Source organism: Hyaena hyaena, unplaced genomic scaffold, assembly GCF_003009895.1.
Source record: "Hyaena hyaena isolate Hyena2069 unplaced genomic scaffold, ASM300989v1 scaffold_459, whole genome shotgun sequence".
NCBI lineage: Eukaryota > Metazoa > Chordata > Mammalia > Carnivora > Hyaenidae > Hyaena > Hyaena hyaena.
This window is the reverse complement of record NW_024081093.1, coordinates 565,702-591,745: the sequence shown is the minus strand read 5'-3', so window position 1 is coordinate 591,745 and position 26,044 is coordinate 565,702. Positions and strand designations below refer to the sequence as shown.

The window sequence follows — 26,044 nt, the reverse complement described above, 5'->3', positions numbered from 1 at the left end:
AAAATAACCGAGGGGAAAATCCAGAAGTGAAACAGACAGTAACTAAAATTATAAGCAAAATGGATGAATCTAATAGCTGGTATTTAAAAAAAAAAAAAAGAAAAGAAAAGAAAATTAGTGAACTAGAAGATATTTTAGGAAGTAACCAGAATTAAAAAAGAAAAACAGAAGAAAAAAAAGGTGAAAAATACAGAAGAAAGGATAGGAGGCAAAGATATATGTAATTGGGATTTTGAAAGAAAGAACAAAAATGGTATGAGACTTGCCTACAACTGAAGAAAAACGTCCAGGCACAGATTCAAGAATCCCTATAAAACATGAGTCGGACAAATAAATTCCCAACTTGACACATCATGGTGAAACTGATAAGGACCTAATATGAAGGAAAAATATTGAAAGTAATAATAAGAGAGGGTACCTTACAAGGAGCAACAGTAGATGGACAATGAAAGCCCCGAAACAATTGAATGATACTTTCAAAGTGCTGAAAAAAAAATCGTTGCCAACCTAGAATTTTATACCCAGTGAACATATCTTCCAGGAATGGAAGTAAAATAAAGATATTTTCAGACAGACAAAAAGTGAGAAAATTCATCATATCAGAACTGCACTAAAAGAAACACTAAAGGCTAATCTTCAGGCAAAAGGAAAGTAATTACAGGTGAAAGACTGAAGATGCTAAAAAAGACATGAAGGAAAAGAGTCCATATACAGGTAAATTGAAATTGTGTAATTATATAAAGCAATAATAATAGTACTAAACACTAAATGGCACATAAGTCAGGAAGTGTTTTAAGTATGTTAATATATAGTATTAACATTTTTTAAATTTTTATTTTTTAGACAGAGAGAGAGTGTGAGCAGGGGAGGGACAGAGAGACAGGGAGACACAGAATCTGAAACAGGCTCCAGGCTCCAACCTGTCAGCACAGAGCCCAGTGTGGGGCTTGAATTCATGAACTGTGAATCATGACCTGAGCTGAGGTCAGACGCTTAACTAACGGAGCCACCCAGGCACCGCAATACATAGTATTTTAAGTATTTTTAAGTTGTATTGTTGGAGTAGAGCGTGAAAGTAGTATTAAATGTCAATAGGTCAAGGAAGAATGCATATCTCCTGGGTAACCACTAAAATGATAGTAAACAGATATATAACTTCCAGACCTATACAGAAAAAGAGAATGAGACAAAAAGAATTCAAACAATCAAAATAGGGAAAAGAAAAGAGAGGAAGAAAGAATGCACAGAACTCATAGAAAGATGGGAGATTTCAATTCACAGACATCTGTGATTTAATTAGATTAAAATGGATGGGATGCTTCATTTAGAAAACAAAGATTTTTTTTTTTTTAATTCTATTACTTGCTGTTTACCAAAGATACCCTTACATATATCGGGGGCGAAGATAAATTATGGTTTGTTAAGTGGAATGTATGTAGAACTGAATGATATTAAAACCATAACATACTCAAACTTGTAAGATGCTACTAAAGCTGTAGCTAGATGGAAATCTAAAGCATTTAAATGCTTGTGTTAGAAAAGAGGAAAGGTGGGACGCCTGGGTGGCTCAGTCAGTTGAGTGTCTGACTTCGGCTCAGGTCATGATCTTGCGGTTCGTGGGTTCAAACCCAGCGTCAGGCTCTGTGCTGACAGCTCAGAGCCTGGAGCCTGCTTTGGATTCTGTGTCTCCCTCTCTCTCTGACCCTCCCCTGCTCACGCTGTCTGTCTGTCTGTCTCTTTCTCTCTCTCTCAGAAATAAATGAAAACATTTAAAAAAATAAAGAGGAAAGGCTAAAGGTTTATAAACTAAGTAATGATCCATCTAAAGAACAGAAAAAACAAACCCCCTCACAAAGAAAGGAACTAATAAGAAAAGCAGCATTTTGTGAAATTAAAATAAAAACAAACATACACTAGAAGAGATTAATGAGGTCCTGCCTCTGAACTCAAATTGATACCTAAGGCCTCAACTGAAGTATCCCCTGTGTATTCCTGATTGTAGACCTTTGTCTGTGGAGAGTATTTCCCTATTGATGCTTTCAAGCAAAGATCCTCAATCAGAAAAATCTCTGCTGATTCAGAACTGACAGCAGAGAAGAAGTGTTCTTTCCCATTCTTAGACCTCCTAACCCAGGGTCTTCTTTGTCTGTTTCAGGACCACCGTGTGCAGCAAAGGGAGTGGAGAGCAGCAAATCATGAGAGCCGTTGGTGTGAGAATTGAAAGCAACCCGGTTCCCAGCGGCACGTACAATGCCCTTTGTATTAAGAATGAAGGTCAGTGGCAGAGCCCTTATAAAGGGCTCTGGAGGGTGTGCGTGGTGGTTGCCGTCTGAGGTCACGTTCTCCAGAAGCAGACCTTGGGATGAGAAAGTTCTCCAAAGGAAAGCCAGTGGGACAGTGGGGCAGTGGGCAGAGAAAGGAAGTGGACCAAGCAGGGTGCATGCAACACTCAGCCAAGTCCACAGTGGCGTAACCTCGGCTCAGTCCTACAGAGGATCTCGGGAGCCAGTGTAGATCACCAGTTTCTTCGACCAGGGGTGAGAAGGCAGGGGTATTTATACCACCACACCCGTCAGCGGTTCAGGGCTGCTTCAGGGAGATGCAAATCCCCAGGCTCTTCTGGTGTATGGCGTGTGCTGGCAAAGGACTCCATAGCTCGAGTGTCACCCTCCAGCAACGATGCAGAGGCGCCCACCGGGACTGCGTGCATGGAAGTGGTGCAGGTATCTAGGTGATATGGGGCAGACCCCTGGCAGCATCTGCTATGGTTGCTGATACAGTTTACCTTTCAGTCTCTCTTCGTGGTGCCCAGCACACTAAAAAGGAGGGGGGAGTCATTTTCCCCCCAAAAGGAAATCTACGGGATTTAGGAAACTGCTCCTAGGACGGAAAAGTCTGCTTCCCTCTGGTAAATCAGCTGAAGGGAGAGGAGAAAACCACAGAGGGGTCTTGAGGGCAGCATTCAGGTATACCTGAAATCAGTATACCTTCATTATCAGAAACCCACGCCGATAGGGGAAGTACACGCAAATGGCAAAAAAGGCAGCCGCTTACCCTCAGCTGCTTGGCTGCACATCGGTCCCATGTGGGAAGTTTTGAGAAATACTGATTCCTGGGTGCCCGACCTAGACATTCAGATATAAATGTTCTAGGGATTAGGGTTTTTTTTTAAGCTCTTCAGCAATTTTAACACATAGTCCAGCTTGAGAGCTAGTTTCCTAATGCAGAGTGTCCCAAACCTCTCTGATGGTGGGAGATAACAAAGGAACCTGTTAGAAATACAGCCCCTCAGGCTGCATCCTAAAGGCACCAAATCCTAATCTCCGAGGAAGGGGTCAGAGGAGCTGGGAAGCCATAGAACCAGGTGAACCCCCAAGGCCCTGGCAGGTGCCCATTAGATGCTTATCAGCGACTGGTTTCTCGGCTCCTATGGGCTCTTCCTCCAGAAGGGTTTCTTCAGTTGCTCATTGCTCTGGAAAGTGTGGGGAGGAATCTTCTGATAACTGCCCCTTCGAGCTACTGAATCATGTGGTCTTGCTCTTCAGGGCTTGGGGAGAACAATACTCATGGTTTGTTTTGCAAAACCACTAAGTAAATTAAAATGATCCTTTGAATCCCAAACATAGGCAAAAGCTCAGATCCCTGAGAGGGTCAGGAAGCACAGAGCCAGAAGAAAAAGCGTGGCTTTCTTCCTTCAGTGACCTCAGTGAATATGTGGGGCTTCTGAGTCTTTTCATTCCTGGATGAACAGAGGGTATCAGTTAGTTTTCGCTTCGTAAGGTAACACCCCCCAAAGTAGTGGTTCCAAACAACTATGTATTGAGTTCACCATTGTTTTGGACCAGCTGTTTGGCTGGGCTCATTCATGAGTCTGCAGTCGGCTGCTAGTTAGGTGGCCTTGCTTCTGGGAGGCGGTGGCTGTCGGCTAGGGCTCTGGGGGGCCACTGAGCCCTGTGTTCATCATCATCCAACAGGACAACCTGGGCTCCTGCCTCACAGACCTTCAGACACAAGTGTGTACCCCTTTGCCCACAGTTGTGGTACAGGAAGCCAGAGGCTGGAAACATCCATTCATATCCTGTAGGGCAGCAAGCTCAAAGCCGTGCTAGCCACTCCCGGGTTACTGAGTGTTGGCCAGACCAATGTGACATGCTTTCTGATATACTGTGCTCAGAGGAACCCAACTTCAATTCAGTGCCATTCCTGCCAGAAATGCATAGCTTGAGGGGCGCCTGGGGGGCTCAGTCGGTTGAATGTCCGACTTCGGCTCAGGTCATGATCTTGGCAGTTCATGGGTCCCAGCCCCGCGTCGGGCTCTGTGCTGACAGCTCAGAGCCTGGAGCCTGCTTCAGACTCTGTGTCTCTCTCTCTCCCTCTGCCCCTCCCTGGCTCACACTCTGTCTTATTCTGTCTCTCAAATATAAATAAATGTAAAAAAATTTTTTTAAGAAAGAAAGAGCCTTTAAACCACTTCCACACAGTCCTGCCCTACTCAGTGGAGCCGTGACTTTTCCTCAGTGGAGCCTCTGTTGACAGTGCTGTGAACAGGCGGAATCTGGGTGCTGAAGGTGTAACGCCTCAGAGAAGCCGAGGGGAGCCGAGGTTCCGTGAGGCAGACGTGGCTGTGTCGGTGAGTGTGGTCCAGCACACGCACCAGGGCAGTGCCATCCCCTATGGTTGCCTTTTTCCTGCTGATGCTTCCTGGCACTTAACTCTGTGCTGCCGCTTCTCTTTGGCAAGACAGGAAGAATGAAGCGTGTTCGCTCCAAAAATGGCCGACGTGGGCCTCATGAGGCACGCGGGGGGAAAACAGAGCCTGTGGAATATCCAGGCAGCCTCCTTCCTGGGTTTCTTCTTTGAAATAAAGCTCATCACGAATGTAGACTTTTCTTATTTCCCTTCCAGTAATTTTGTCTCACTGACAGTGAATTTCCAGCCCTCTGGTGATCTCACTTAAACTAATAAGTGAAGTTATTTTTAACCAGCTGGATGCCAATGAAATAAGCGGCCTCAACATGGGTTCTCTGGCTCTGCTTCTCTTGGCGGCCCGTCTGTGGGGCGGGGGGCCCGAGGTGTGGAGGCTTCACGTCTCCTCCCGCCTCCTCCCTGTTGCACCCCCAGAGCTCCACGTAGGCTGTGCTCTGTTTGCCCCCTGGCCTGGCTGTCTTCCCTACCAGCCGCCTTACCTGCTCAGCACTGCGCACCTCTTCCCCTGCATCCTGGGCTGTTGCCTGTATTTCCCCTAAAAACAGAGAAGGAATTCTTCCTTTCCTTTATCTCATCAAGCAGGGAGCTAGATGCTCACCTCTAAGAGCAATGAGGAATTTTTGAGAGTAGCCGGTTCTCCAGTCTGCCTGGAGGAGGCCCTGGGCCTCAGGATTGGCTCTGGGGAGATCCTCCCCTGGCTTTGAGGACACTGGAGTCAATTAATTGAATTGTTTTTGAACAGCTGATAGAACTGGTTTAGTTCAGGTTCTCCCGAAGAAGTGGGGAAAACTCTGAGCTTATTACCATTGACCTGGTATTGGCCATTCGTTTATTTATTTGTCCGGTAATACCAAGTCCAGGGCCTGACTTGTGGGTGCTTCAGATAGATTGAGGAAGAGAGAGAGAGAGAGAGAGAGAGAGAGAACTCATCCCCACCCTCAGGGAATTGACAGTGCATGAAGATAAGAAGTGAATGTTGTTTCCATGACACAATGGAGGAGGGTAATTGGAGGTGTCTGAGGTGGAATTGTAAGGGGCTTGTTTGCCTGGGGATAATGGTTAGGGAAGAAAGAGAGACGTTGAAGACAGAACAGGGGAGCAGGGGCTTCAAACATAGTTCCCAGTGGTTCAGGGCGAGCAGCTCTGGGAGAGCCATAGTACTAATGCTTCAAGGAGTGAACTGGGTTCAGAACATCCCTGGGGGCCCGAGTAGCTGCTGGGCAATGTGAGGTGGCTGCGGAAGGCAGCCCAAATTATCCCCACGGCAGGAGGCAGTGATGCCCCCTCTTCTGCTACTCCTGTCCTCAGGCCTAGCCAGCATCAGGTCTTGCTTTCCCAGGACTGAGGTCTCCATTCCAAAACCTTGGGCCAGATCAGTCCTGACGCACAAACAGCCAGTTCCCAGGAATGCTGGGATGTCTGGGCAGCCGGAGACGTGGTGCCAGTGTGTCCTTAGCCCCTGGGGCAGATAACTGTGACCTGGGCTCTAGGGACCAGCAATCTGGACAGACTTCTCCACCTCTCTGCTACTCACGAGAGCCAGGGGCTCCACTCTGCACCCGTTGGCGCATTTAGGGAGCCTGTGCTTGGCTTTCTGGTATGCGGTAACTGTGAGGAGGAGCCCAGAGTCTGGCCTCGCAGACACATGCAGGAGCTCCCAGAGCTGAGCTCCTGGGGCACCTGGCTTCCCGAGACTTGGAAGTACTTCATTCCGTCCTGTTCCACAGCAGTCTCTGGGCCAGTAAGAGTCACTCAGTGCCTGTCTGTCGGTAGCTTTCCTAGAAAGTGTCTCCATGGGGCTCAGGGTTCTGGAGAAAGAGACCCTGGAGCGAGACACACTCCAGTTACGGCAAAGGCCACACAGACATTTTCAGGATATCATCTCGAGAGTTTACAATGCATCTCCAAATGCTCTGAGCCTGTACGAGCGGCTCAGAGGGTTACAGGTCCTTCAGGGATGGGAATGGGGGTCTCTCTTACTCTGAGGCCAGGTTTTCTGTTCTGTGACACAGCGCATGGGGGCTTCCTTGACCCCCAAGGGGGCAGCTGCTGCCCGGGGCAGCCAGCATGGCATTGCAGAGCAGTGTGGGAGCCCTTCCTTCCAGAACGGGGGCCCTGACCAGTGCTTGCTTGAGGCCTGCAATTTCCTGCTGTTCTTCTGTTTATGCTCGACAAGGACCAATATCGTGGATTTCCTGCCCTTTATGTCTCATCTTTTGTTGGTGCAGAGGGGCTGACAGAAACTTTGGGGTGTGGGGAGGATCCTGTGTGCCAGAGAGGGAGTGCAGAAGGCTCCGTGAGGGGGTCAGGGGAGGTGGGCCTGGGCCTCCCCTCAGTGCTGCGATAGAGAGTTCTCGCTCCAGCACGTTCCCTCCTTGGGAGCCCGTGATCAAAGCCATCAGGGTTTCTGACGCAATGCAGTTCAGCTGCAGAGCTACTTCCTTCTTCCTCCTTCCTGGGCACCTCCCTGTATCCATCAAGGCCTGCTCTGGCTCAGTTTACTCAATAGTAAGCTCACTTGAAGGCCTGTCCTCCCAGACGGGGGGGTGGGGGGGTGGGGGGGGCGGGACTCAGATCCACACAGCTCACTTCCCTAGCATGACTCGTGGGCAACTCACCAATTTACCACAGATGTTCAGACTCTTCCTCTTAACACTTCCCTTCAGTAAAGCACATGTGAGCGTTCCTCTCTGTACATGGAGGCCAAGACTTCCAGGTAAAAAAAAAATTTTTTTAAGATTTTTTAAAGTAATCTCTATACCCACGGTGGGGCTCGAACTTACAATCCCAAGACCAAGAGTCGCACGCTTCACCAAGACAGAGCCAGCCAGGCGCCCCCCGCCAGATAACAGTTTAATGGAAGAAGCAACCCTCATCCAGGACTTTAGACCCAGGAGGGACTGGTTTGGTGCAGCTGTGACAAGGACGAGGTGGGTGGCTGGAGGCCGTGCAGGCTGTGGCCGCCTTCTATACCCAAACTATGGGTCACCTCTGGGCAGCGGAAAGCGCTGACCTAGGGGAAGGGGTGTTTTCACTTTCTACTTTTTTTTTTTTAAAGCTTATGTATTTGAGAGAGGAAGAGGGCCTGCACATGAGCAGGGGAGAGGCAGAGAGAGAGGGAGAGAGACCCAAGCAGGCTCTGTGCTGTCAATGCAGAGCCCGCACATGGGGCTCGATCTCACGAACTGTAAGATCATGACCTGAGCCGAGATCAGATGAGTCATGTTTGACCGACTGAGCCACCCAGCCACCACTCACCTTCTACTTTTAATACTACTGTACTGAGTAAATTTTTTACCATGATCACAAGAGAGAGGAAAAAGGAAGGCAAAAAGTAGATGAGGGAGAAGAGAGGAAGGAAGAAAGAGCAAATAGAATGGAGAGCTAGGACATAGAAAATCTTCCAAGACATATTATGCAGGTTTAAGAATACATATAGCATGACCTGATTTATGTCTTAAATAACTATACTCTGTACAGCTTAGTGTGTTTGAGGACCAGTGTGCCTACATTGTTCAAGTGACAGGGAGAGTGGCCCAAGGTAGGGTTGGAGAGGTGGGGAAAAGAGCTAGCTGTGCAGGGGTGAGAGCATTGGACTGCATTTAAAGGGAAATAGAAAATTGTTGCCAAGCTTTCAGCTGGAAACTGATTTTTGAAAACTTTTCTGATCATTTTGACTGCTAATGTTCAGTCCCTGAAGCGATCAGGAACCATACAAAGTACCTGAGCCCTCTGTTTATGACAAGAAAGTTAATTGGAGCTAAACCACATTGTGTTTAGAGGGAAAAAAGCCCTCAAACACAGTAGTACACAGTGATTAGATGCATGGGCTCTGTACCCAGAATCCCTGGGCTCACATTTGCCCCTATCACTTACCTGCCTTGGAAAGAATATATTGGGAATAATAATATTAGAATCCATGACATAGAGCTGTCAAAGGGACAGAATAGGACAATGCATGCCAATCACTTAGCCCAGTGCCACAGATACAAGCAGCGACTGATGAGTGCCTAGCTGCACACAAACTAGCAATACAGGATGATGTGGCATGGCATCTTCGCTTTGATGTCACACTGTTTCCAATAAGGGAACCCATAATTTCTTTCAAAATCACTGGGCAAAATTTAATATGCATATACCATGCAACCAAGCAATTCCATGCCTAGATATTGACCCAAGAGAAACGTATGACCACACCAAAAAAGGGTATGTAAAATGTTCATAGCAATTTTATCATGAAAGCCAAAACCTGGAAGCCACCCACATATCCATCAACCGGTGAATAGACCAAACATTTATGGTAAACCCATATCATGGGTGATTATTGGGCACTAAAGAGAATGAAATATTAGTACATGTAAAACATGGTTAAATAACATGATGCTAAAAAAAAAAGCCAAACGTAAAGGTTACATCCTATATTATACATATTATTCCATTTGAATGAAATTCCAAAAAAGGCGAAACTACCAGTGACAGAAAGTAGACCAGTGGTTGCTTGGGCTGGGGTTTGGGAGGGCATCCGAGGCCAAGAGCAAGGAGGAAATAGTTTAGGATAGCTGTTCTGTACTCAATTTTGGTGGTGGTTACACAATTGTATGCATTTAAAAAAATTTATTTAGCTGTACACTTAAAATCGGTGAATTTCATTCATTTTATTCATATAAACAATAATAAAAGAAAAAGGAGGACCAGAAATAATAAACACTGCTCACCTTTACAAATTCCAAAGTTCTTTATTTCCAGAGCTCTCTCACATGTACTATCTCATTTAATTCTCAAAGCAATACCATGGGGAGAGTATTGTCATTCGTTTTAGTTCAGACGATGAAACTGAAGAACAGAGACGTTTGGGGCATTGCCTTTGGTCACACAGCTCCTGGAAGATGCAGATGGGAGCTGTCACCCAAGCCCGTTCCTGTCCCTGCTCATCCAAGCTCTGTGGGGTGGGTCCCAAGGGCAGGCCAGCCTGACGCACTCGTCTCCGGTGCTTCTGCTGCCCCTGAGTCTGCCGCTCTCATGTGCACTTGGCATGGCTTTCAAAGTGTTGTCTTCAGGAAGAGAATGTTAAGAGCTAACACAGGGGCGCCTGGGTGGCTCAGTCCGTGAAGCATCCGACTCTTGATTTCGGCTCCGGTCATGATCTTGTGATTCGGGAGTTCGAGACCTGTGTCTGATAGTGCAGAGCCTGCTTGGGATTCTCTCCCTCTCCCTCTCAGCTCCTCCCCAACTGATGCTTGCACATGTGCATAGTGTCTCTCTATCTCTCTGTCTCTGTCTCTGTCTCTCTCTCTCAGAATAAATAGATAAATAATGAAGAGCTGACACCTGCTGCAGCACCCACTGGGTTACCTGTGTTCACTTATTTAACCCTCACAACAACCCCACAGAAAGTTCCCGTTTTTATTCTTATCTCACAGATGAGGAAACTGAAGCACAGCAAGGTTAAGTAACTTGCCCAAAGTCAAACAGCTCATAGGCAGTGGAGCGAGGAGTCAAAGCCAGACACTAAAGGATTTTGTTCTGAGGCATTCTTCTCTTTCCCCTTGAACCGAACCGCTCACCTTCCTGGGTACTCTGTTCTTGCTGTTCCAGCTGATAGGGGTGGTGCTCACAGAAGCCCGGCCTTGCAGTTTGCCTGCAAGTTCATGTGTATGCTCACTGTTTCACCATAATTATTATTAAAAATGGCTCCCTCCCATTTTTCAAAGAGTCCCAATATGGGTGAGAAATGATATGGTCACCGTAACTGTTATCAGTACAGGCTTGAATTAGAAGAACCTCCCCCCCGCCCCCGCCACCCCGAGAACTCTCTTTACCAAAAGGGGAGCGTGTGTGGATGGCAGAATAGCTCTGCGCAGATCTGGGCTTTACCCTGCTCATCACAGAGGCTCATTGTTGCTGGAGCCCAGATACCCTGACAGACCCAGAAAGTCAGCCCGTGCCCTTGGGTCAGGGGACAGTTCCAACAGATCCTCTCGTGTCACCACTGGAACTTAAACCGGGTATCGGCTGCTCTCACCTGCCAAAGCCTTGACCCCACAAAATTGCATCCATCAGCAGGCCCTCTGTGTTCTCAACTCGGCTGGCTTTGTCTCACTTTGAACGAAGCCTCTGTCACTGACCATTGTTGCCATATCAGCAGTGGGAAACGTGGGGCCATGTCTGATCTGATCTCCTTATGGACCATTTTGTTTTGTTCTTCTTCATGGCCGCAGATGGCCCTCAATTCCCATTCAGCCATTGTGTGCTTGGCTGTCTTTGAGGGCATTGGGCATTCAATCACCATCATTACTTGAAGAATGATTCCAAAGACCATGAGTCTCTGTTTGCCTAGGAAATGGAACTTGTTTTTATTTATGTCTCTGTTAAGTTGCAGGCACGTAGTGGGCACTGGGCAAGGCATCAGGTCATTTGATTCTGGTAAAAACTATATGACATAGGTATCATTAGCTCCACATTTAAAAAAATTTTTTAATCTTTTATTTATTTCTGAGAGAGAGAGAGAGAGAGACTTCATGAGCAGGGGAAGGTCAGAGAGTGAGGGAGACACAGAATCTGAAACAGGCTCCAGGCTCCTAGCTAGCTGTCAGCACAGAGCCCGACATGGGGCTCGAACCCAAGAACCGCAAGATCATGACCTGAGCCGAAGTCGGACGCTCAACCAACTGAGCCACCCATGCTCCCCTAGCTCCACATTTTTAATCTGTTTTCTAATTATAAACACAAATAGGTGGTCACTGCAATAGAAAGTCTAAAGAAAGTGAAAATCATTCATGACCAGTCTGCCCTGAGAGAATTACTTCAGCATCAGACAGACCTTTTTACCTGCATTTGTATTTACTTCACCAAATTGGGATTCTATAGACAAGATATACTTTTGCATTCTGTCTTTTTCACTCCATAAGGTACATCTTCCCATGCCACTGAATATGCTCCAAAGATGGTTTTTTAACGGCTATTACAATCGGCTATTATGAATGTGCCATAAATTAGATAGTCTCCTGTTCTCATTTTGGTAGTTGTATGGTTTTCATTATAAATAATACCATGATTGAACATCCTCATACATATATCTCCCTGCCCATCTTTAAGTACTTCAGGCTCCTTTTATAGCCACAGTTTATTGGGAACTGTGTCGGAAATTGCATTAAGACCTTGTCTGTACTGCATTAGACAGAGTCTACCATCTACACAAAGATCCCCGCCCCTCCATCCCCACCCCCACCCCCAACCAAGAGCCTACGGTTAGTATTTACCAGCACGCCACTGATCAGTTGGAATCAGCAAGCAAGCAGAGAAGAATTATAAGACAAGGGAAAATTGTCAACATTTCAAAAGAGAGGGAATTACTGTAAGGAGTCAGAGCAAATGAAACTGCTTAGAAAATAATTCATATGCTCATTGAACCACACCTTTCGCTGCCATCCTTCTCCCTCCTCCCCTTCATGGCCCTAAACTCCTCTACATTCATGGTCTCCATGATCTCGCCTCCGATCGTTCCTTCACTCCCTTGTCCACTGCTTCCTGGCTTCTGTCCGGTAACGTGAGTGGAAGTGCTCTCACCAGGGTTACTGGTGGCTTCCCTGTGGATGACGGTAGTGCATTTTGCTCGCTGTTTCTGCAGGCTTAAGTACTTGGTCACGCCTTCGTCTTTGAAACACGTTTTCCTTTGACTTCCTTTTGGTTTCCTTTGTATCTGTCTGGCTGCAGTGGTGACCGTTATGAACTCTTCATTCTCTGCTCACCCGCTGGGGCTCTCACCTGGGCCCTCATCTGCCCCAGTGCAGCACTGCAACGGCTTCAATTTTCATCTAAGTGCTCATTCATCCCAAGTCATTTTCTCAAGCCTAGATCTCTCCGCCAAGCCTCAGATTCCATACACGCAGGTACTTCTAGATGCTTCCTTTAGAACCTCAGACTCCACCAATCCTGCACTGTGCTTGTGTCCTTTAACCTCCTTACCTCTCACTTGCCCACCCTCTCCTTTACTCCCACAAAACTTTTCTAAGTTCTACAAAAACCTCCCTTCTCAGATTCTCCCACATTCATCTGGCTCTTGCCCTCTGCACCTCACATCAGCTCCTGTCCCGCTTCCTTGGACATCTCGAGTGGCCTCCTAACTGCTCCCTCAGTTTTCAGATCTTTTCCTAGTCTGTGCTCTACACGGCAACAGTGCTCCTTCCAAAGTGCCACAGGGATCATGTTCTTCCCTGCCTTCAACTCTTTCACTGCTCCCCCCCCCCCTTCTCCCACAGACAAATTCCAGACTTCCTACCTAGCTTACAAAGGCCTGCTATAAATTCAGGCCTGCCTACCTCCCCGTATTTTATGCTTCATTCTTAGTAACTTAATTCCTCAAATCATGAGAAAGGCTCCGATATCAAAATACATTTTAAAGCAATAGTAAACAAAATCATCCGGCACCGTAGAGAGACACAGTAGGTAAATCCTGCAACGCAAAAGGCCGGAAGTACCCAAACAACCCAATGTGCATAAGTACTTGTTAGTAGATAGTGGGAGTATATTAGTACATAGTGGATGGTGAGACTTCAGATCAGCCGGAGAAGGATGGGTGGAGTATTTGATAGTTAGTACTGAGTGATTGGTTAGGAATCTGGGAAGGTAAGACCATGCATTGCCATTCTGATATAAAGAGATATCTTATAGATAGGGAAGGTAAAGACCGCAATAGAGAAATACTTTTAATAAATACAGTTGGTCAATAAATAGTCAACTCTTTTTACCAATTTAAACATGTGCATGTTTGTATAAGAAATCACTTTTTTGGTTCATGAAATTGTCAAAGTTTATGAAAAGGTTGTCCCCAGTGTGCTGAGGACAGACAGGCAAGATTATACACCACTAAGGGGTGTGGATGTTTAAAACATTCATATTCAGGGGCGTCTGGGGGGCTCAGTCGGTTGAACATTCAACTTTGGCTCAGGTCATGATCTCACGGTTCGTGGGTTCAAGCCCCACGTCGGGCTGTGTGCTGACAGCCAGCCCAGAGCCTGAAACCTGTTTAACAGCCAGCCCAGAGCCTGGAGCCTGTTTCAGATTCTGTGTCTCCCTCTCTCTCTGACCCTCCCCTGCTCATGCTGTTCCTTTCTCTCTCTCTCTTTCTCTCCCTCCCTCTCTCTCTCTCTCTCTCTCTCTCAGAAATAAATAAAACATTAAACAAATATGTATGCCCTTTCAAAAACTTCATATACCCTTTCATTTGTCAATTTTACTTTGAGCATTTTATTCTCAGGAAATGAGCTTGGATAAGTACAAAAGTATGTTGCAAAGATATTCGTTACTTAGTAGGGAAAATTGGAAACAAAGTTAATGCCTAACAATAGGGGAGTCCTCTGTGGTAAATCCATACAAATGGATTGATATATAGTCTTTTACAAGTAAATTCCAATAATACAAGTATTGTTGATAGAGAAAATATTGCAATATACTGTTAAATTAATAAGCTACAAAACAGTTCTATCACAGTATGGTAAGATACGGTGTGTGTGCGCGTGTGTGTGCAAAACTGAAAATAAATCCTTGTTAATGGTGGTTACCACTGGTGAAATTCAAGGAGAATTCTTATTTTTCCTGTGGTATTTTTTCCCTGTGAGTTTTCCAAGTTGTCTGGCTTGTATAAGAAATACCCAAATGGATAAATTTTAAATTTTTTATCATGGAAACTCAAACACACATCACCCGGCTTCAGTAGGCGATATTTGGCCAACTTGATTTCATCTGTTTTCTCCAGTGTTTTTCTCCCATTAAGGTATTTTTTTCTCCCATTGAGATATTTTAAAATAAATGCCAGACATTATATCATTTCATTCTAGAACTTTTGAAAATTATTTTTAGGAGGGGAATCTCAGGAACTGGTATTGTAGAGATTCCTGCAACAGTGATTGATTTAAATTTATTGACTGACGCAGAATTTAACCACGTATGGGCGTGCCCACGCCTTGCAAATACTGAAATACTTCCAGGGTAGAAAATCTGCAAGTTGGAAACCAATCCCTTAAAAGGCACGGATCCTTGTCAAATGCAGTTTCCCTTGGGAGGCGTTGTGAGTAATTTTCACCCATTTATACTTCATGCTGAATAAATTACAGCCTTTCTGGAGGGGAGGTATTTTTTAAATTAACTTACTTCATGGGAGTGTAATTTATATCAGCAAAATGCACATATCTTAAGCTTGATGAGTTTTGACAAATATATACACCTGTGTAATCAACACCCAGGTGACATACAGAATACTTGCTTGACCCCAGAAAGTTCCCTGGACCCTTTCCAAAAATCCTCTGCCCATCATTCCAGCAGAGCCAATGCCATCTCTGTTCTGATTCCCATCACCACATATGAGTTTAGTCTGTTTTGGGGGGTAGGTTTTTATCTAGAACAATAGTTCTCCAAGAATGGTCCCTGGACCAAATAGTATTAACATTACTTGGGGACCTGATATAAATGCAAATTTTTGGGTCCTAACCATGACCTACTACTGAGTTAGAAACTCAAAAACACAACAGTGTGTGTATGTGAGAGAGAGAGAGAGAGTTTGTGCACACGTGTGCACTACAAGCCTTCAGGTGATTCTGATCATGTTCAAGTTTGAAGAGCGCTGATGTGGAGAGCCTGGGGACTAAGGACAAAATTGGACAGAATGGGGAGGGCAGCGCTGGTGGTGGGTGGGGTGAGTAGGGTGGGGGGGAACTGGATAGGTGGGCACAGAAAACACCTTCTTCACGTAGCTTAGAAACACCAGAAGGAAGGGGAAAGGCCAAGCACATGTGTCAGAATTCCTACGTTTTAATTTTGCAAAGTAATAATGAGGATCTGTAAACTTACAGTTTCTCAAAAGGAAAGCATCAAGTTTTATATTAGTTCTAAACCTTGTGGCAACTGGTTTTCACAAGCTGTGATTGGCAAATGAGTTGTTTATTGATACTATTTTATAGACAAGATCTTTCTATGAAACTCTGCTTGGAAGAGAAAATAATAGAAATTGTTCTTTATGCTGAAATTGCTGAAATCCATCTTTAGGGTTTGAGAAACCCACACACCACCGTCCCTACCTGCGGAATAACTGAGAAGCAGCAGCGACGGCTGCCCAAATGTAAGCTTCCCTAACAAGAGTAGGATGCAGGTATACAGCCAGCTGTTTTCCAGAGCTTCCTTGTGAGGTTCAAGATGGGAAGGCTAATGAAAAGAACTAATTCAAGTTGCGCCTGGGTGTGGGCAATGTTTTTGGCGTGGACCTGGCTGTGTCAACACGTGGGACTATTGTCCTTGAGCTTTTGAAATCCCAGCACCTAAGGGGCCGTGAGTTTCCTGCCTCGAGCGTTTGTGGGCAATCATGAAATCTACGGCGGGCGGACACAGACTCTCAGGAGCGTTTGTGGTTTTCCTGAGCCACGCTCTAGCCTGTGCCATTCTGCACATTAACTCTGAGGGAGAAGATCCCATGAACCCTGTGGGGTGGGAATGTGGCCCGAAGTGCCCCTTCATCGGCTCTCGGAGCAGTTGGATTTTCCTGCTCCTGGACTTTCCTTCCAAGGAGTTGGTGTTGTGTCCCACAGAACAATGTGACACTGAGGGTACTTACCAGCCTTTGACAGTGCTTGACCTAGAGCCTCTGGTTTCCAGAACCAGATCCCAGTAAGAGGAGAGAAAATTGGGGTGTCCAGCACGAGTCCTAGCCAGCCGAGGATGGGGGAGAGAGCGAGGGAGGCTGTAGCCCCGGAGGGGTTAGCTGGAATTCGGGCCAGCCTTGCTTGACTGAGGTGTGGTCCATTCTTCCCAGGATGCCCTGCTCAGACTGAGTGACCCCAAGGATGATGCCTCTCTGCTCCATTAGGGGGACCCCTGGATTGGTGGTAATTTTCAGATGGCTGCCGGTTCCTACCTGCCTCATCGACGAAGCAAACACTTGATCTCCTGGGCTTCACAGTCAAGGCAATTTGGGTTAAAATGCAGTATTCTGTGCCAGCATCCTGAAGTACAACGGCACCATTTTTCTATTCAGTCTCCTGTGGTAAAGGGCATGCATGGCAATGACTCTCTTGGAGAAAGTGCTACCAAAATTACAAGCTGACAGGCTAATCAGGGTGGCTTAAAGCACACGTTCTATTTTCTGTTTTCATCTTCTGAGCAATATGCTTCTTAGGTAATTCAACTGAAAGGCTTTCCTTTCCAACATAAAACTAGAAGAGGAAATTCAAATTAAAAATTATTTCCTTTCTTTGAAAAAGAAAAATAAGCATCGCATCACTTTGACACGGCAACTTCACTTCTAGAAGTTTTTCCTCATAAAATATGTGCCGAAATGTACAGATGAGCTGTTCATTTTGTAGCATTGTTTTAACAGTGAACACCTGAGGGACGCCTGGGTGGCTCAGTAGGTTAAGCGCCCAACTCTTGGTTTCCGCACAGATCATGATCTCAGGGTTCATGGGTTTGAGTCCCATGTTGGGCTCTGTGCTGACAGTGTGGAGCCTGCTTGGGATTCTCTCTCTCTGCCCCTCACCTGCTTGTGCTCTCTCTCAAAATAAATAAATAAACTTGAAAAAAAAATTAAAAACAATGGAAAGTTGGAATCAATCAAATGTCTATAATGATTAAAGAATGTGCTATGGTGGTGGCTTTTCAAAAGATTGAGGTAATGTATAGTGCTAATGTGGCAGTAGCTCTAAAACATTAGGGATAAAAATAGGCTTCTAGTTTCCAGCTCTGCATGTAAGGAAAGAAATGAACTGACAATTAGGGGTACCTGGGTGGCTCAGTCGGTTGAGCGTCTGACTTCGGCCCAGGTCATGATCTCACGGTTTGTGGGTTCAAGCCCCGCATCGGGCTCTGTGCTGACAGCTCAGAGCCTGGAGCCTGCTTTGGATTCTGTGTCTCCCTTGTTGTCTGACCCTCCCCTGCTCATTCTGTGTGTGTCTCTCTCTCTCAGAAATAAAATTTTTAAAAAATTGAACCAATAATTAATAACCTCGCCAAACAGAGAGCACCAGACCCAGACGAGTTCACCAAAGATTCTACCAAACATTTAAGGAAGAAACTATACCAATCACTAAGACAACCTCTTCCAGAAGTTAGGAGCAGAGCGAATGCTTCCTAACACATTCTATGAGACCAGCATTACCCTAATACCAACATGAGACAAGGTCATTACAGAAAGGTAAAACCACAGACCAACAGCTAATGAACATAGTGCAGAACTCCTCAGCAAAACATAGGCAATATGAATCTAACAATACATAAAAAAGAATCATATGCCAGAACCAAGCAAGATTTATCTCAGGTGTGCAAGGCTGGTACAACATGCAACTCAATGACTATAACCTGCGACATCGACGGCCTACAATGGAAAATGCACATGATCATATTGACAGATACTGAAAAACATGGGACAAAACCAACACCCATTCGAGATAAAATTTAGTAAGCTGGGAACAGAGGAGAACTTCAACTGTATAAAGAGCATCTACGAAAAACCTACAGATAACACCACACTTAATGGTGGGAAATTTGAAGCTGGAAAGCTTAGTGAGAAGACTAAGATATTTTTTACACTTCGCAGGGAATTTATTGTGTCAGTCACTACGTGAGAGGACCCGGTAGGGAGGGGCTTCAGACCACAGCAGGTGTGGCCCAGGCCGCCTCGAGGGTGGGGTCTGACCCGTGGCCCAGGCCCCAGCTCTGTAACCATTAACCTCTTCCCTCGGCTAACAGTGTCGCTCCTCACTACCGGACTCCGTGTTGGGACTGGCCCCACAGACCTCTGAATCCCAGGGTCTCACGTGAGCTGGACCCCAGGGCTCCCACTGATGTAGAAGCAGGAAAGCGTGGATCCTCCTCCACTCACCTTCAGGGCTCCCTCGGTGGTCGAAGTCGGGTTTTTCACAGGCAATTTGCAGGTTTTAATACAAACCAGTCTACACTTGTTGCTAAAAGGCTCATTTCCAGTAAAAAGTATGTACCAGTAAAAACATTCTCACAGGACACTCACAACAGGGGTTTAAAAGGACACCCGGGTGCTCCCTCCCCAAAAGTGACTCTGGGGCCCAGCCTGAGGGCCACGCTTGGACCCCCACAGAGGGAACCCAAATGCAAACCATGGACTTCTGGTGAAGATGAGGAGTCAGGGTAGGTTCAGGGTTGGTAACAAATGTGCCCCTGTGGTGTGGGATGTGGATAAAAGGGGAGACTGCCTGTACGGGCCCGGGGGACACACAGGAACCCTCTGTACTTTCCACGCCATTTTGCTGTAAACCCAAAACTTCTCTAAAAGCCTAAAAGCAGGTGTCTGGGGCGCCTGGGTGGCTCGGTCGGTTAAACGTCAGACTTCCGCTCAGGTCATTGTCTCGCAGTCTGTGAGTTCGAGCCCCACATCGGGCTCTGTGCTGACAGCTCGGAGCCTGGAGCCTGCTCCGGATTCTGTGTCTCACGCGCATGTGAGAGAGAGAGTGAATGCACGTGTGAACACGTGAGTGGGGGCACTGGGGAGGGAGACAGGATCCCAAGCAGTCTCCACACTGTAGACACAGACCCCACCGTGGGGCTCGACCCGGTGAACTGTGAGATCATGACCTGAGCTGAAGCCAAGAGTCAGACGCTTAACCCACGGAGCCACTCAGGCGCCTCCAACAAGTGTTTTGTTTTCAGTGCCTCATTTTGGCCAGGCCCTAGGGGGTGCCGGGGTGAAGGGGAGAATAGCCCCATGATCCCAGTTGAGGGTGTAGGCAGCCCCCGGGGAGGGGAGCGTTGCTGGGGGGCTGGGGGTTTTCACTGCGCTCCCCCCCCCCCCCCCCCCCCCCGCCCCGCTGCGGAAGTCCCGCAGGGCTTGGGAAGGCTCACTGTTGACTCCTTTTCCTCAGAGAAGCCGTGCGGAGACCCGCCTTCGTTCCCACACACCGTCCTGCAGGGCCGCACGGGCCTGGAGATGGGGGACGAGCTGCTGTACGTGTGCGCCCCGGGCCACGTCACGGGCCACCGCGAGACGGCCTTCACCCTGCTGTGCAACAGCTGCGGGGAGTGGTACGGCCTGGTGCAGGCGTGCGGGAGAGGTAAGCCTCCGGGCCCCCCGTCTCTGCTCTTCCCCACACGGTTCCTTTGAAAGAGGCGTCCGACTTCTGGACCAGCCAGCACCTCCCCTGACCTTGGGCAACTCTGACTTACCCCCCTGGAGATCGGACCGAGACGCGCGGCTTGTGGTAAAAGCGCCGCCTGATGGGTAACCGCGGCCGGAAGGGCTGTCGGGAAGGTGGGACGTGTGAGGGACCGCGGGACTGGGCCTAACCCTTGAGGGGACCTTGAGGGCTTTGCTAAGGGTTGTGACAGGAGCTTTTGACTTTGGGGGGCACGGGGCTTATAAGCGGGGTGGGCCCACAGCGTCGCAGGCAAGGCCTCCTCCTTCGGCGCGGAGCCGTCCCGGGCCGTCGGGGTGGTGGGGGTGACGCAGGGAGAATATCCCCAGACGGCCTGTGGCCTGGCCCCGCCCACGGCCGGCCCGGAGCCTGCGTATTTCGTGGAGACTAAAGACTCCTGGGGGGCGTCAAACACCAGAAGCCTGATCTGACTCCCCAGGGGTCCCCACTCCATCATCCCCGTCCTGGGGGGGGGGGGTCGCACACTTCTGCATCTGCCCCCACCGCCTGCCCAGCCCCTGGGGGTTCTCCCTGCGGCAGAAATCGCTGTCCCCACCCACAGGCTGGCCTGGCCTGCCTCCGCCTGACCTGGGCTTCCGGCTTCTTGCCAGACTCCGAGTTGTTCCCTGACCTCACAAGGCTCCTCTCACCCCAAGGCTCCTCCAGGGGCCGCTTCCTGACCACCAGCCCCTCCCCCAACCCGTGATGGGTACCCGGATGGGTGCCAAGCGGAGGCTGGCTCCACGGAGGGGAAGGACTCCAGAACCACAGTGTTAATGAGCTTAGGGGACAGCGTGTCCCCAGAACGTCCTGCAGATCCCACGGGGGCACCTCGAGGAGACTAGGGTGCTGTGTCGTCCGCGGGAGCCATCCGCGTCGTGGCCTGAGCTGTGGTTTGTCGCCTCCGCCGCCATTAGCGACGGGTGGACGCCGCCGCGCCGTCGGTCCGGTGTGCTGGGGGCTTTGGGCTCGTTTCCCTTTGCTGGCTGTTTGCAGGCTGCCCCACAGCGTGGAGTTGCTGTCCGTGGGGGTCGGTGTGCGCTCGGTGTCAGTGGATGCTGCCACAGAGTTTTCTAGAACATTCTTTATTTAAAAATGTTTTTTATGTATTTCTGAGAGAGAGAGAGACAGCGTGAGCAGGGGAGGGTCAGAGAGAGAGGAAAACACAGAATCCGAAACAGGCTCCAGGCTCTGAGCTGGCAGCACAGAGCCCGACGCGGGGCTCGAACCCACGAACCGTGAGATCATGACCTGAGCCGAAGTCGGATGCTCAACCGACTGAGCCACCCAGGCGCCCCATTCTAGAACGTTCTGACCAGCTTACTCTCTGGCCTAGCCTTGTCTAAGGGTCCCCATTGTCCAGCAGCCTCACCGACCTTCAGGACTGTGACATTTTAACGTTTGCCATCTAGCGCCAGCTTTGTTGGTGACATACTTGTAACGTTCATGCCTCTGGTTGAGAATTACCATGTGTTAAACAGGCATTAGCATTTCCTCTGTAAAATGCCTGTCCAAGTCTTCTTGTCCGTTTTTCTAATTGATTCAAATTATTTACATAACGTAGGATGTCTTTCTTACATAAAACTTTCTTGTAAGTTTTTTTTTTTTATGTTTATTTATTCTTAGAGAGTGTGTGAGTGTGGGAGGGTCAGAGAGAGAGGGAGACACAGAATCCGAATCAGGCTCCAGGCTCAGCTGTCAGCACAGAGCCAGTCGCGGGGCTCGAACCCACAAACCGCGAGATCATGACCTGAGCTGAAGTCAGAAGCTCAACTGAGGGAGCCACCCAGGCGCCCCACATGAAACTTAAAGTGTGTCGCAAACATTTTCTCTCATTCTGTGGCTTATCTTTTTTCTCTTGGAGTATCTTTTAATGAATGAGGTTGTTTAAAATTACTTATTTCACTACTTCTCAGACTCTCTGTGGACCATTAAAAATTGTGCTCTAGGGCTGGCAGACTGATGCTTTAGCACAAAGTATAGTGAAAGCCAATTAATATAAGGCTAAACTAAAGGTATTCCAAATACGCTGGGGTTTTTTTTTTTTTTGATAAACAGACATAAAATTCCTCTGTTGTTATGAAAGCTTTGAAAAACGTATTCTTGATCTATCTACATGCCTCGTTGCAGACTAGTAACAAAAAGGTACAGACCTGGACGAGCACTAGAAGCACAGTTTGAGCCATGTTCTAGCACTTTCCTCACCGTCGTAACTTCGCCGTTGTTTCCTGGCAGGCAGGAGCCCCTGGCCAATTCGGATCATTCACCTGCTGGACAAAATGAGGCATAAGGCCCTCACTTCTGGTGTGTGCGTGTGGCAACCTCAAAGCAGACCCACCCCCACCCGAGACTGTTCCTGAGAGCAGAGCCCGCCTCATTTCTGGTGAGGCACTCGAGCCCGACCGGCTCAGGGGCCGCGCCCACCAGCACCCCCCCTCCCCCCGGGGCCGGGCTGTGTCCCGGGGCTCCCGGGACACAAGAACTAAATGCAGGTTTTGTGCGTCTGCAGTGGTGTTTATGTTCTCACAGCAAGGCCGACTTGTTAGAGCTTCAGCTGGGGGCCAGGAATTCTGGTTTTTGTACTTGGCTGAGTGTACAGACTCTTACAGTTTTCACTGGCCTGTAGACATTTAAACTAGCCGTGTCGTTTATAAGGGGTGTGTGTGTGTGTGTGTGTGTGCACGCGCGCGCGCAAGAGCATGGGTATTACGAGAATATCCTCACCCGAGATCTCCCTCCCTTTTGCACATTTATTTTTATAGTGAACATCCATTTTTTGGCGAGAGAAGTGCTTCAAATCAGAGAAACATCATCCTGGGACAGGGGGCCGCACAGGGGTTTGGGGTTGGCCCCTGGCGGGTCTGGATCGCAGCTCTGCCTGGTGTGGGCCCATTGGCCACTCCACACCCCTTTGTTTGGCAGGGCCCAGGTGCTGTGTGTGCAGACTCGGGCAAAACTGTCCCAGCACTAAAGGGAACTACAAAGCAGGTGCCTCAAGGGAGTGCGAAGCAGTAGAAGGGGAAACGGAGAAACCAGGTGAAATTTTAAGGGACGTGTATGTTTGCAGTGATGTGAAAGGCTGCAAAGAGAAGCAGATGAAAGCTACGATGTGTGCCTCGGCTTCCCAGCACAAGAAGGTTCTGGTGCCCTTGCATTCTCAGTGTGAATGTAGGGAGCGGGAAGCCCCTGGGCCATGCCACAGCAAGTACAGGGGTGAGGCGGGCTAAGGAAGATGGTGGGGGGTGCAGACAATTCAGTCTCCGATCTCTGCTGCCCCAGAGGAGGACTGGGCAGAGGCTCAGGGCAGAGGTGGAAGACGGTCGGGGCCAGAGAGACGGTGAGGGTCTATTTAGTTCACGTGCTCGCCTTATCATTTTAAGGTGGGAGAAGCTTCAGTTTATGTAAATGATGCCAGAGAAGCTAGGACGAGAAGAGGACACTGAACTTGACTTCCCTGAGCCTGCATTTGCTAATGTAGAAACATGGACACCCCCTTGCGGCTGCATCACTTAGAACAGGACCCGCGACATGAATGGACTCACAGAATGTTCTTTCCCTTTCAACTTCATGCTGATCCCAGAGAGCACTTAGGCCGCCTCACTCATAGGACCGGAGGGGCTTTGTGCATGACTCTGGCTCCCTGCTCGCTTCCTTGCATTATTGACCTTAGCCCCTGTTACAACAAGTAACCAAGGGCATTCTCGGACTTAGACTGTCTGTCCTTGAGTGAGATGTTAGTCTTCGCCAGCAAGTGTCTTGGGTTCTGGAGAGGAGAGGTCGGATTTAGAACAACCTGGGGCTCTGATGAGTTTGGGATCTCAGATTCTGGAGGCCTAGGAGGTCAAGGCTATGAGGAAGACTATTCCGTTCAAAGTTGGCATCGTATAGACAGTTGAAGGTTGGCTGGACGCCTTGGGCCAGATTCTCTACAAGTAGAGCCTGATGAGATGCGTGGGATTGATCAAGGGAGGAAAGTAGGAAGGATCGAGGGGCAGGGAAGTAGGAGAGGGAGGGGAAGATAGGATGTGACCCCAGCAGCCCTCTCCCGTTGCCTGCTCTCACGAGCTGTGCCACAGGGTCACTCCCCCGGGAACAAGGAGACCAGCTCTGAGTTCCTCCATGTCCATCTGTCATTGGCTGCTGGGCTGGGTGGCGTGGTGCGCGTGTGAGCACCCAGGCAGGGCTCTCGTTCCGCCAAAGGCAGTTCTCCAGAGAAGGGCCTCTCTGTTCTTTGTGAACCATCAGCTGCCAGCACTCACAGTGGCTGGGGGATGAGTGCCGCAGCCTGAGAAAGGGGACCAGGAAGGGCACATCTACAGCACCTACGACTATGGCCGAGAACGTAATTGTGGATTAAACCGTCAGTTTGGGAGAGCAGCAATGTAAATTCATCAATAAGGTGGGGACTGGCTGAATGAGCTCGCTGAAACGTAACATTTGTGGTGGTGAGCAAGGATGAAGCTGCAGGGGTGTGCATACCTGGGCCGGCGGGGCTGGGCGGGTGGGTGGTGCGGTGCGTTCACTGCAGTTAAAGGTCGAGCCTCAAGTGGTGGTAGCGAGGTCTCTCGCTTAAGCACCGTGACTTTGTCCTTGATCATTAACTTAAACGGATGAGGACTTCCTTACCTGCTATTTTCCCCTCGGTGAGTTGGTACCTCTCGAGCTTCGGTTCCAAGAAACCAGGTCTGGTCTGACCGTTGAGCTTCCCATTCTCCTGTCCAAACCCACACGTCTTCTTGGTTTCTGTTCCCAGCTGGGCAGCAGGAAATATCTGTCATACCTCTCCAGTGTCCTCAGTATCTAACTATAACTGGTCGTTGCCCTAATCACAGAAAAATCCTGAGGCTGCACTCCCTGTGTATGCAGCAGGCTTCCACGCTAGGGTTGCCTCTCTTTGGGCATCTTCTGATGCCAAGTCCGTGTCCACCTTCAAGACTGTGTTCTGTCTCTGGTCATTTGTACCCCGAAGACCGTCTGGACCTCCCAGCCCCCCAAGAGGCCACCTCTGGCGACATGACCCCAGTGATGGTACCCACACAGTCTCACTTGTATCTTTCCCTTGGCATGCTGCCTCTCCCGCTGCTCACTGTGCTGGCCCCACGTTGCCTGCAACACCTCTGTTCTCTCCTGACTTTAGCACTCAGGGGTCCTGTGGCCTCCGCCCCCGGGTTGCAGGCCAGACCGTTTATCCCGCCTTTGCGGTCAGGGGCGGGGCTGGAAAGGACAGCTGCTTCAAAGTAGCGAAGGGCAGACGACCCAGGAAGGGAAAGACTCTGAGACCCTCCGTCTGCGAGCTGCCCCTTGTTTGTTCTTTCAAACTTGCCCTGACTAAAGGCGTCGCCAAGTGTCAAGACAGGCTCAAAAAGCCTTTAAGACTTTCCACCCCAAGCTCCAAGGGGTGTGTTTATATTTTCTGGTCCGGAATATCAGGACAGTGGGTGACACCCAGTTTGACCTCACCCTGCCCGCCCCACCTCCTCTGAGAATGACAACAAACAGACAGCCTCCGACCTTCCCTGCGCTGGCCTGCCACAGCTGTGGTAACAAGACACGCCCCCCCCCACGGAGGCACCGAGAGAGGGCCGTCATAAAACCCAACACTTGCTCTGTGCCATCTCTGTCATTTCTGTCGTTTTTGCTTTTGTTCCCTTTTTCCCAGCAACTCGATTGAGGAGTAACTTGCATCCAATAAACTGTGCCCATCGCAGCTACAAGAGCCTCTGACGTGTCACACGTTTTCGCACCCGTGACACCACCACCACCACCCACAATACAAAACGTTTCTGGGAGAGGAGTTATACACGTGTTATCTCATTTGACCTGCATAAATCCGAGGGTAGATGTGGTTAGCTCCAATTTACAGATGGGAAAACTGAGGTATGCAGAAGGTCAGTGCCCTAGCTGTGTCACACGGCCTGAAAACAGCAGAGCCAGGGTGTGCAGAGCAGGCAGGTCTCCTTCCATCATCTGTCTGGTCTTGCGTTTCCTCCATGGGGCTCTGAATCTCAGGGAGAGAGAGCCCAGGGCGGTGCTGGCCCCGCACCCCAGCTCGTCCCCCACTATGTTCGTTGGCTCTCTTATCGCATTTCTAAAGCCTTCCTTTTGTTTTCTTAAATGGACTCCAATTTTGGCTTGTCTCCATGTTTGGGATTTCACTTCCTTCATAGAATGAAGCGTCAGCCTGCGACTGA

At 48.7% G+C, this 26,044-nt stretch overlaps 1 protein-coding gene across 1 annotated transcript in view; it reads left to right on the top strand.

Moving 5' to 3' along the window:
* The window catches only part of SUSD5 (sushi domain containing 5), a 56,362-nt gene that overhangs the window by 14,014 nt on the left and 16,304 nt on the right, over positions 1–26,044 (top strand). Inside the window, exons 3-4 of the mRNA XM_039253739.1 lie at positions 2,156–2,274; positions 19,584–19,772. Coding sequence (XP_039109670.1) covers positions 2,156–2,274; positions 19,584–19,772 — 308 coding nt within the window. The remainder of the gene's footprint in view (positions 1–2,155; positions 2,275–19,583; positions 19,773–26,044) is intronic.